Source organism: Pocillopora damicornis, chromosome 10 (assembly GCF_964200805.1).
Source record: "Pocillopora damicornis chromosome 10, jaPocDami1.2, whole genome shotgun sequence".
Lineage (NCBI taxonomy): Eukaryota > Metazoa > Cnidaria > Anthozoa > Scleractinia > Pocilloporidae > Pocillopora > Pocillopora damicornis.
This window is the reverse complement of record NC_142679.1, coordinates 6,985,560-6,997,739: the sequence shown is the minus strand read 5'-3', so window position 1 is coordinate 6,997,739 and position 12,180 is coordinate 6,985,560. Positions and strand designations below refer to the sequence as shown.

General features: G+C 38.6%; 1 protein-coding gene and 1 pseudogene across 1 annotated transcript; both read left to right on the top strand.

The window, feature by feature from the left end:
- Window positions 1-2,317: 2,317 nt before the first annotated feature.
- On the top strand, window positions 2,318-3,847 carry LOC149038675 (uncharacterized; annotated as a pseudogene).
- Window positions 3,848-4,532: 685 nt separating this feature from the next.
- Window positions 4,533-8,494, top strand: LOC113670373 (uncharacterized). The gene is made up of 7 exons (XM_089183750.1): window positions 4,533-5,324; window positions 5,676-5,715; window positions 6,515-6,573; window positions 7,157-7,214; window positions 7,484-7,524; window positions 7,712-7,778; window positions 7,910-8,494. The coding sequence occupies exons 1-7, from the start codon at window positions 5,269-5,271 to the stop codon at window positions 8,021-8,023; spliced, it is 435 nt and encodes a 144-aa protein (XP_089039876.1). The 5' UTR covers window positions 4,533-5,268; the 3' UTR covers window positions 8,024-8,494.
- Window positions 8,495-12,180: the final 3,686 nt, after the last annotated feature.

Below are 12,180 nucleotides of genomic sequence, written 5' to 3'. Positions count from 1 at the left end.
AATCCTTCATAACTACAGAGTAATCAAGCTGTCGACGAGCAGGATTTCGCTACTGTAGTTTCCAGTCAACCTAGTGTCGTAGACGAAAAGGATCCTATCGACACTGTCATAAGTTATTGTAGGGCAAAAAATATTCAATTCCTGTTGAGATTCTGCGTTGCATGTAGAAATACATCGTTACTGGTAGGGCCTTAGAGATTAATTCAGATAGCGAAACCTTTATTAGAGGGGGAAGCAAATCACATCAATGTGGATAGAATGAACTTACTTAAAACAAATGTGTGGGGGAAAGAAATGCTAATTTACATTGGTAATTAAGCGGTTCAGGCTCCTGCTTTCACCTCTCTTAGACGAAATCTGGGTCTACTAATTACTTTTTGGGTTTGATTAATTGTTTATTTATTTATCTAATTTTTTAATAATTCAATTCCAGGTAGCTGGTGATTCAGTGAAGGGCCACCAAGGAGGTCGTTACGCATGCGTAATGTATCAGACGTGTAGTGATGTGGTTCGTGTTTGCGTTATTTTTTCTCCTGTACGGACAACTGTTTTGGGCGATAAAACAGTCTAGAGGACGTATAAATGGGGTTTCTTATTGCTGGAGTGGTTTTGGTTTTCAGAAATGGACGAACGTAAGGGATTTTGAAGATTATTCAACCTGGGTTTCGCTGGTTTTACGAAGCGAAGGTCTAGGTGGTCATTTGTATGCTGATTGCGATCTATTGCATTGGTTGCCCTGGAATTCAAACAATGGTTTCCTTGGACACCTCATTGTGTCGCTGGGCTCCTCAAACACTCGTCGCGGTTCGCTAAAGATCAAGTTGAGGCGACACAAAAGACCGCGTGCATATTATGCGAACTCGAATGCCACTTTCCATCTTATTCTAGATGGAGGCGACTTAGTGTTTAAATTGAATGATTGTTTCTTTAATTGGAATGGTCAAGAATGGACACCTGCGGGGTAGACATTCTCTTCCAAAGGGAGCTAATTTGCATAATCCTCGTTCTCTGGATCGCGTCAGTGTTGTTCCTAAATTTTCTTTCAACAGGGAATTCACCTCGTGCCTTATGAATGCCCGTTCAGTATGCAACAAAACTCTTATCATTTTGCTGTGGATTACAAGGTAGATTTGTTGGGGATCACAGAAACATGGTTGCATATGGAAGGTAGTGACATGGCTATTGGAGAGCTCTGTCCGAATGGTTATCGTCTCCTGCACACCCCACGGTTGACAGGACGAGGCGGTGGCGTAGGCCTTCTTTACAAGCAAGGCATTGGCTTTAAATCTAAACAAGGCTTTGTGAGCATTCTTTTACATCATTTGAATGCATGGATGTCACCTTTGTTGCTCGTAAGAGTTTGAGAGTAATTGTTGTTTACCGTCCCCCCGGAGAGTGCGTCAGTTGGAGTCTTTCTGGAGGAATTTTCTAGTCTATTGCGAGAGACTGTAATATGCCCACAACAGCTTTTGATATACGGGGATTTTAACTTCCATATAGACGACAAGGCCGATAAGGGCACGACACGACTTGGAGAGCTACCGGATTTGTTCAATTTAAAGCAACATGTGTGTCTATCCACTCATAAACCGCCGCCTGGTTAGCTCAGTTGGTAGAGCGCCAGTCTGTTGTGCGGGAGGTCGAGGGTTCGAGCCCCAGACCGGACCAACACTCAGGGTCTTAAAATAACTGAGGAGAATGTGCTGCCTTTGTAATTGTACCAGCAAATGGTTAGACATTCAAGTCTTCTCGGATAAGGACTATAAACCGTAGGCCCCGTCTCCTGCATCTTCAGTGTTACATGGTCAGCAGGGGACGTTAAAGAACCCACACACTTGTCGAAAAGAGTAGGGGGCGTAGTTCCCGGTGTGGTGGTCTATCTGTTGTTTCATTGTACATTTCATGCATGGGCTGGGTGGGTGAGTGAGATCAAATATGGACTGATAGCGGCAGCCAGAGGCGCCTTTACAAGCTGACGTTCGATCTCACTCAATTAGAATTGTAAACCGCCTTGAGACAGTATGTGATATGTGCGGTATATAAATACACATTCATTCATTCATTCATAAACGAGGTCATATATTGGACTTGGTCATTAAAAGGAATGAGACTGAGAGTGCTTTAAGCCTAAAGAACGTCACAGTCGTGGAACAGTTTATCTCTGATCACAAGGCTGTTTGCTTTAATCTGAGCTTACGGAAACCAGTAAATGAAAGGAGTACTGTTGTCTCTCGTAAATTAAAGGGATTTGATTTTGATGCTTTCAATGAGATGATTATATCAACTGGTTTGTCGGATGGAGGTGTATCGCACTGTATTGAGTTGTTGGCTAAGAAGTATGATGTGTTGTTGTGCAAGGCTTTGGACAAGCTGTCACCTAAAAGAACTCGCACTATTGTCATTCGACCGAATGCCCCTTGGTATAATGAGGAGATCGCCACTCAGAAAAGGAAGAGGCGAAGGCTCGAACGTAAATGGCGTTCGACTAGTCTCGAAATTGATAGGGTGAATTATTTGGAACAGTGCAATGTTGTAAATGCAATGCTTTATCAGACGAAAGAACAGCATTATTCAACAGTTATTCAGGACAATGCCCTCGATAGCAAGTTACTTTTTCGCACAGTTGATAAATTACTACAAAGGAATACAGACTTAAGATATCCGTCTGCGAACAGTGACCAAGAACTCGCGAATGCTTTTGCTGATTTCTTTAGTGCCAAGATTGTGCGAATTCGTGATGAATTGCTGGTTAGGAAAGAACAGCTGGGGGAGCTCCTTATGAAGGATTTTTAGTGTTCATTATGCTTTAGTGAGTTCGTAATGGTAACAGCTGAAAATGTCTTAGGACTGATTAGGGGTTCCATCAAGGCATGCGCACTGGATCCACTTCCAGCGAGTACCATGCGGAAATACTATTCTAGTCTTGTACCTGTATTTAGAAGAGCGATTAATTTGTCATTATCATCCGGAATGCTGCCCAAGGAACTAAGGATCGCGCTCAGTGCTATTACCTCTTCTCAAGAAGGTAAATGCAGATTTTGAGAAATTTAGTAACTTTCGCCCTGTGTCAAATTTAAAGTTTCTATCTAAATTGATAGAAAAAGCAGTGTTTGTACAATTGAATAACTACCTCGGCGAAAATGATCTACACAAGCCTCTCTAATCAGCGTACAAGATCTTACACAGCACAGAAACTACGCTTCTCACCGTCACAAATGACATTAAGCTATCATTGGACAAAGGCAAGAATGTTTTCCTTGTTTTATTAGATATGTCGGCAGCATACGATACTGTTAACCATACCTTGTTGCTGGCACGAATGCAGAAATCATTTGGCATGAGAGGAACTGTTCTGCAATAGTTCAATTCCTATCTTTCTGATAGAACTTAGTTTGTTAACATCAATGAGGTGAATTCTACAATACGTGATCTTCCCGTGGGAGTTCCCCAAGGTTCAGTTCTGGGACCTGTACTCTACCTTCTGTATACTGCGCCACTTGCTAAAGTGATAAGATCTTATGGCTTGGATTATCATCTATACGCTAATGATACTCAGTTATACTTTGCATTCAAATCGGTAGATGTGGACGCTGCTAAATCAAGGGTCGAGAGCTGTATTTCTGCTATTTGTCGCTGGATGGATCTCAACGAATTGAAGCTAAACCACGGCAAGACGGAGGTCATGCTCATCCACTCAAAGTATCGTCCCTCTCCATCCTTTCAGTCCTTACGTGTTGGTGATGAGAGCGTGGCTGCCTCTCAGTCAGCTAGGAGTCTTGGCGTCATCTATGATGAGCACATGTCTTTTCATGCACGTGTCTAGCATCTGCATATCATCATTTTATCATCTCAGGAACCCATCTAGAATTAGAAATTAAAGTATCTCATTAAAGAATAAGTAGCAGTTGCCGTTCACGCATTTGTCACATCGAAACTAGACTATTGTAAATTTCGTGAAATTAAAACAAACCTCATTTCCATAAATTGACAATGCTGTCGAAAACAGCTAGACATCACACGCTGCGCTGACGCCAGTTTTTCATTTTAGTCTGGATAGATGGCTGAGGCTTATATTTGGACTCACTGTGTATTACCTTTAAATTTCTTTAATTTTATTTTACGAATCAAACCTTACACTACCTACTCATTTTTATGTGAGTCTTAAACTTTGAAAACTGGAAACTTTCCGTAAACATGTAAATTCGCCTTTTCTTCTTTTTATTAGCACTTTAATTAAATAAATTTACCAGCTAAGGATGTCATGAGACGACATGTTCAGCCAATCAGAGGAGAGCAAATTCCTCGTAATGATTAAAAATTATATCTGACCGCAGCATGTAGTTGGACAGGTATTGATCGTTTATTCTGTTTTTCTACCTTTCAATTATTTAAACGTTGCACGGTTACGTCCTGTGGGTTGCTTCAAAAACGAGACAATTTATTTAATACCAGGTTTAGGACTTTAAGTGGGGTACTACGGAAAAGAAAGCTGCTTACGATCAATAGGGAGACCCTTCACTTCGTATCTAGCTTCTGTTTTCCAGAGGAAGTATCCAAGTTGGAGGCTTTTGCTTACAATATCAACAAAAGGAAAGAATATACCTTTAAAGGCCAGGCCGTATTTTTAACGTTGGAAGTCAAACTTTATCTGCTTAATATTTATCGACAAATTTAATTGTTTACATTTCTACACCATCTTTAACTACGACCACAGAAACCCGTCTTTGAGATCGAGATCACACAAATGTTCAGTGACTTGTATGAGTAAAACATGTGACTTGGTTACCCAAGGTTTATCAAGGAGTAGGGGGAGAGCGTTGGTCGAAATGGAATTTCGCGAGTTGCTTTTCGAGGTTGGAACGACTTGGTTACCCAGTTTTTATCAAGGAGTACGCGGAGAGTGTTGGTCGAAATGGAATTTCGCGAGTTGCTTTTCCAGGTTGGAAAACGTGGAGAAAGGACAATGTTCAACGACCGAAAATAGATCCACATGTTATGAAAGGCTGAAGAAAAGAAGTTGAGCCATATTGGTGGGAGAACAACGCATTCTCCCATACTGACAGAAACTAAGATGTTTCACTACAAACACTATAGAGGGACATTGATTAAAAATTAAAATTATTGCAAAACTTCAACTCAGTGCAAGAGGCGTCTTGATTTTCTCTCCGCTATGTTGCCGTGAAAAAGATTTTACGAGAAGCCATGGCTTGTTCGAATTTTGTACCCAGTCTCACTCACTGATAGTCGAGTGGGACTGGTGTTCACGGTATGAATCTTCGTTCTGAAGCAGGAGCAAGATCAAGACACCAAGATTTAATTCGAAGGTGAGTTAATCGAGTATTTGCTACCAAATCACAAGTTTTATTAGAATTTCTTAAATTCAAACTAGATTTCTAAATTTTGACACCTTTGGGAGTTAAAACCATCCTAATTAAGAACACATTCTCCTCCTCCTTCCTCGACTGGATGAAAACTTGTTTTCCACGCCTTGCCAGATAGCTAGTTGACGAAACCAAATAGTAAGCCAACAGAGGTCACATCCATTTTAAGTTAGTTCGAGATCAATTTTTGCGAGCGGAGCTCAATGTTCAGAATTAATTATATATACTCAAAATTATACCCAAATAGTTTGAAAAAAAATGCCTTCTTGCTCATCGATATTGGTTTTGATTTAGGTTCCTGGTTATAAGTGAAATGACATCTTCGCACTCACTGGTAAGTGTCTTATATCACTACTCACCCTTTATGCACGGATGAAATAGAACCGGCCCACAACGTAATGTGAAAAGAAATCATACACCAGTATATCTTAAAAAACTAATCTTTGAAAGAAGAAAGAAATTGCTTTAAATTAAAAGCAATATGCCTACTCATATTTGTCTGCATCTGTGCAATGCTCGTTTTCATAGATTTTCAATATCTAATTTTCGACTCTTTATATACACACAAGTTTTAAATTTCTCCTTACCTGATTTTTTTCAAGTTGATATTATGTGCGTTTGTTTTTATTTTTGTGAATTTTATTTTTTTTTGTTTACCCTGATTACTGTATTTTATGTCTATGTAAGGGGGGGGGGGAGCTCATGGTAAAAAGCTCGATGGTTTCCAAGTGAGCCTCTTCACCAGGAAGAATGAATGTAGTAAAGATTCATATATATATATATATATATATAACTAACTGCATATATATGCATATATAACTATATATAACATGCATATATAACATGCATATATATAGCATGCATATATACCTATATATATATATATATATATATATATATCAATCAAAGGAACACAGAGTAAGTGAAAAATTTTTATGCTTTATATTTGGTGAGTAGCGCGTTCATCTTTTGGGAAAAATGAAAATTTGTTTTCATATTCTCAAACCTAATAGAGTGTTTCGGATCTCTCATTTTTGTAACACTTCATTGTAAATTTATCTGGTGGAGGTGACATTACTTATTGACAGCATCATTTCTCTGTAACCATTCTTCATGACGTTTCTTCACCACAGTTTCTAGAGAGTGCACCTGAACATATAGAGGGAAGGAGCGGTAATGACACCCTAGAGAGGTGAGAATCGTTACTTGATGTACCAAAATTTGTTTTGTAGATCACTTCTGATCAGAGACACCTTTTCGATTTGGAAGAAGGGCATAGGAAGTAAAATTTCAGTTTAAGGTCCATCAATACCGTCATGAGTATAGACTACGTTCTAGACAACGTGAAAGAAGTGTACGTTCGGCCCAGTTTGCTGTCGTTTGGTCCATTTCTAAAGTAGTAGCTAGGTGTAAATTGGGGCATTTTTGTGTAGTTGGGTGTAGTTTGAGCTGGTCTGCTGTAGTTGGAGCAGTTTGGTGTAAGTTGATATAATTTGGAGTAATTGGTGTAGATCAGTGAAGTTTGGTGTAGTTGATGTAGTTTGGTGTAAGTTGATGTGGTTGGTGTAGTTAGGTGTGGCTGATGTAGCTTGATGTTCCTGGCGTTGTTGGTATGGCTGGTGTAGATTGGTGCAGAGCCTTATGAATGTCTAAAACTATTAAAGGTTAAATTGATTGTCAACTGATTAAATAGCGTTTATAAGAGGAGTAGTCAGAGGAAAAAAAGGGAAGACGGAATTATGAGAAATAATATGCGTGTTTCATCTGATTTTCAGTGTTGATATACTATCTGATGAAATGAGTGGAATACTGGAAAGTGTCTGTGACGTGCAGGTAAGCCATGCTCTCCTACAACGAATTAATTATGAAAATCAATCAGTTGTGCAGAATGTTTTTGATATAAATCTATTTTCACTCTTAAGGGTTTCAAGAATTCGATAATTTAGGCTCATTTTACGCTGTGCATCAACAATAAAATGTTAACGCGTGTACCTCAGCTCAAACTGAATCAAAAGGCAATTAATCTAGATGTAAAACATATGTGGAAGATCAAAAAAAATCTGCTTATAAATGCATAAACATCTATTTGTTTTCAAAATCAGGATAGTTCAGGAATCCCACCTGTATTGAGCGAGACCTCAAGGTAAGTCCATTTAGTAGACAATTATTTATTCCGTAAGTGAAACTTACCGGGTGTAATAATGTACATCAATTACAAAAATATCAGAATGAAAAGCATGATATCAAAGAAAGAGAAATCAGGTTAATATAGATCAAGAGTTTAATTGTGGTTTTTCTTCTCTTTTATCTTTCATGTTGTTTTCTTTCAGAGACAGGGAGATGAAGAAAGAAGTCAACTCACGGACTATAAGAATAAGGGAATGGATACTACATCAGGTGGGTAAGGAAACTGCATGACTTGGTCTTAGGTCCACAAACTTCAAACCTCAAACCCTGGCTGGTAATTATCAATTAGAGAAACAAACAATGATGAGAACAACGTAGTTACAACTGAAATCTCCAATCAGTCCTTAGTTCCTAACACTGCACAAGGTCACCCTCAAGAGGCTAACCAAATAAAGTTCTGTGACAGTCAAGTGATTCTTAGGGACGGACCATTACTTCTCTGGAGGGGGGTATGAGAAATGTTCTTCTGCAAACATTTTTTCAAACATCATCTTCGTGCAAACATTTTTTTTTCCATTTCTTTTTCAGTGTTCTTTTTATTTGGGCTAAATGTTGCCATTGCCTTACTGAAATATTTTACGAATGTGTAATGTATGTCAAGAACTACAGCTGCTTGAACCATTTTGTCTATCGTTTTCTGGATTTTATTCGTTTGTGTCGTTCATGAAATTAATTGACTTCTGAAATATGTATTAAGTTGCAATGATAGATATAACCAAGATCGAAGAATATTATTTTTTACATACAGTTTTGAGGAAAATACCTGATATATGAGGTTTTGTAGTAGGACAAAATGTTGACAAGTAACGTTGAGGTTTGATTGCCACAATAAGTTCCCATTTTTTCAAGAAATCTTCAGACAGTCATTTTCCGATTTGTCATTTGCTTAATACAGAGTGACCACATTTTAGTGCCCAAATTGTGTTAATTTTATACTTTTTTTCTTTTTTTAATTTCAGTTTTGGTTATAATATTTTTTAATATCTTACCTGACTTCTCTGCAAACATTTTTTTTACCTTATCACGTTTGCAAACAATTTATTTTGTCTTTTCAGACCTTGCAAACAATTTTTCCAATATTTCTTATACTTCCCCTTCCAGAAAAATAATGGTCCGTCCCTTACCACACCATATTTTGAGCTCTAGGAGAGTACTCTGCGTCAGTGGGAGAGTATAACAGGGTAATTTAGTAGTATAAACTCATTACGGCGGCCAATTTACGTTATTAACTTAGTTGATAATACTAAATTACTCAGTCTGGAGCAGTCTGGTGTAATTTGGTGTAGTTGGTGCATTTTAGTGTGGTTGATGTAGTTTGGTGCTCTTGCTGTTGTTAATGTAGTTCGGTGTAATTTGGTCTAGTTTAGTAAAGTTGGTGCAGTAGGATATAGTTTGGTGCAATTGGTGTGCTTGGCATACGTCGATGTGGTTTGGTGCAGTTTGGTGTACTTTGGTGTAGCCTTGTGTAGTCTGGAGCAGTTTGGCACAGTTTGGTGTAATCATGATAGCGGAGCTCGAGGAGCGTAGCCCCATAGTTATACAAAATAGTAGTAACCCATCAAGCCGAGAAAATTTGGGTGTACGACCCTACGACCGTACAACCGACCGTACAAGGTGCTACTTTTAGCATGCACGGCTTACTGTACCGCGGGCACTATCTTATAATCAGTCCTCTACACGGACACGGAGAAGTTGCGAATGAAAGTCCATTGATATTACCACGCACTTTATCCATAGTAGGAGCTTTAGTTTTGTTGAAGAGACGTGCGGGAAAAAAAATGCGAGCTCCGCTTTTATTCTTGCCTAAATCTATATATTATTTGGTGCAGTAAGTGTGGGCTGTTGTTGCTGCTGTAGTTTGGTGTAGATGGTGTAGTTGACGTGGGTATGTGCATTTCTGTGCAGTTGGCGTAACTGTTTGTAGTTGGCTTACTTTTGTGCAGTTTGAGTTAGTTGGTGTGGTTTATCATTTCGTTGGAGCAATTTAGTGTAGTTTGATGAAGTTTTGTGTAGTTAGTGTGCTTTGGGGAAGTTGGTGTAGCTGGTGTGCTTTGTTATAGTTTGGTGTGGTTGGTGTAGTTTCGTGAAGGTGGTGTAGTTTTTTGTATTTTTATCAATCAAGTATAAAAATACGAGACCATGAATTAACAGGCAGAAATATGCGTGATCACTGTTTTACTCTATTCTTACCGTAATAAGATCAAATCTTTAACTACGTTCATGAAGTCCTCGATATAAAATCACTCTCCAGGTAAACGCCAAGAATTAACCCATCCTGTATGCACAAATAAAGCGCAAAACATTTTAGTTTAAGTTATTCACGCTGTCCTCAATTGTTATGACTGCTGCACAGTCATTAAATGTGGGATTATAACGATCACCTTCAGAACGAATGAAAATATTATCATCACAAACGTTCAGTACTTGCTAGCCTAGTATTGATTTTCTTTTGACTACTAATTAAAGCTGTAATGTCTTTGTATAAGATTTCTTTCTTTTATTTCACAGGCAACTGAAGGATAAAAAAAGGAACCGAAGTAATTCAATATGTTTTAGTTTTCTGTTATGGGTTACTATAAGGATTAATAGTAAAAATAAATTTGAGCTGTATATTTTAAATTCTTTTAAAGGATAGGCTCTTTCAAATTTTATTTTCTGTCAATGAAAAGAATTTTACCCATATCTTGAGCTATGACAGTGAAAACATCTCATTAAGATGGAATTCTTTACAATCCTTAAATGTTCAATAAAAAACCACTGTTTACCTACATGCTTCATCTTTGTAATATGTCAGAATATGCAACACACAAAACGTTCAATTGCGATTATCTTATAGCTTTGGGGTGCTAAAAGAAATGGAAACTCAAGTAGGTCATCGCCTCTAAATATTCATAAAAGTATGTGGTACCCGAACGAACCTCTAGTTGCCATTGATTCATTAGTTCCTCTTCTTTGCGAGCTAAGCCCAGAAAATAGGCCATTTTACAGTTGTGTACTTAGTTGCCAAGCCTTTGATTTGGAGTGAGGCTGAAAGAAACTTCGTTGTGATAGAGACCGTTTTCTAGTTAACACGATATCAAAGTAATTTACATTTGAAAAGCAGCAACGTCGAATGTTCGTTTGAATAAAAGCGATCGTTTCTAAAAAAATACTCGTTGCTGCAGTAACATTTTCAACATTTTTGTGATGAAATACCGCCGACGGTCGAGCAAACATGCAATGCCTCTGCTCACAAGTGAAATAACGAACTCCATCGAAGAATACATCGTTCCCCTGTGGATGTTGATGGTCTAACTCGATTCCTATCCACTCACCGCCACTTGGGTCGCTTAGATAACCGATAAAGCTGACAGCACCCAGTATCCAAAAACATGCACTCGGTGGCCGATGGAAAATTGATTTTCACCTCTCTCAATTAGGCTGGTTTCAGGAGCTTTGTCGTCGAGTGCAGTCGGCTTTGATTCGAAGTTCGTGTCCTGACTGTGATTTGTCGTCTCGACGACTGTTTGGACCGATTTTGATGTCCACATCCTATTGTCGGCTGGAAGAAACAAATGGCCACTGTTGTCGCTTGTTTAATGTAGCGTGAGAGAACGACTGCGCCTCAATAATCTTTTCATGTGTTCTGATGAAAAGGGAACGTTGCTAATAGCAACATAATAAGTCGATCGCCATGATCAATCATGGATGATCACTGAAAGAGCAACAGCAAGGTTAACTAATGTAAATGGCAGCCATAAAGCACAAAAGCACAAAAAAAGCTTCATTTCCTATGTTTCACTTTGTGTCGATATATAAGTACGATGGCCATCGGCAATAATTACAACATCTGCTTCAAACACGAGAAGGCTTAAGTATGCAGGTTATTTCAGCAGGAGTCATCATTATGTATTTTTTTGGCAAAATCAGGATCCGGGTGTTCAGGAGTTTGGGATCACGGATCAAACGTTATTGGAAAATAAACGAAAATTAATAACAGAAAAAATAGAAACAAAGTAATAAATGATAAACGCATTATCGGCAGAAAAATTGGACAAGATGGCGGCCGCGCTTGCGCATTTCGTCCATAATGGCGTCCAAATAATTTAAGAAACTGTATGGAAATTTGTAAAATTTCTAAAATATAACAATCAGGAGCTCATGGTTCCGTCTGCTCTCGATCGAGACATATTCAGTACTGATCTGCTATTCGTCAAACCTCACAGGGACTCGATAAATAAAAACCACTTACTTCCCAAGCCAGTTCTTTTGTCATTGATTATTGACCTAGATCGCCATACATTTCTTCAAAATCCGTCATTCTCCATCCCAAACACTCGCCTATTACAGGAAAGTGCATCAATAAAGTCAACTGCTCTCGATCGAGTTGACTGCTACAGAGTTCGAAGCGTCCAAATATCCTGTAAAATTGCCATTTCCTCCCATCAAAAAAAGTTCCCAACGCGCCAGAATATCCCTTATTTTCCATGTTGAGTAAGTGACGAGACGCCATGTTGAAAAATATGACTGAAATAGTCAAACACGAGCTGATCTTCGAATCGTCGGCCATATTTGTTTATGTTCTTGTAGGGAAATAAATTAGTTCTCGGTCCTTTTCGGAATAAAAATTTGC

Bases quoted from the DNA above. Each gene is read 5' to 3' on its own strand.
- LOC113670373 (XM_089183750.1), top strand. From the start codon at position 5,269: ATGAATCTTCGTTCTGAAGCAGGAGCAAGATCAAGACACCAAGATTTA. The intron at 5,325-5,675 runs GTGAGTTAATCG...GTTTTGATTTAG, and splicing joins CACCAAGATTTAATTCGAAG to GTTCCTGGTTATAAGTGAAA. The intron at 7,779-7,909 runs GTGGGTAAGGAA...ATCTCCAATCAG, and splicing joins GGGAATGGATACTACATCAG to TCCTTAGTTCCTAACACTGC.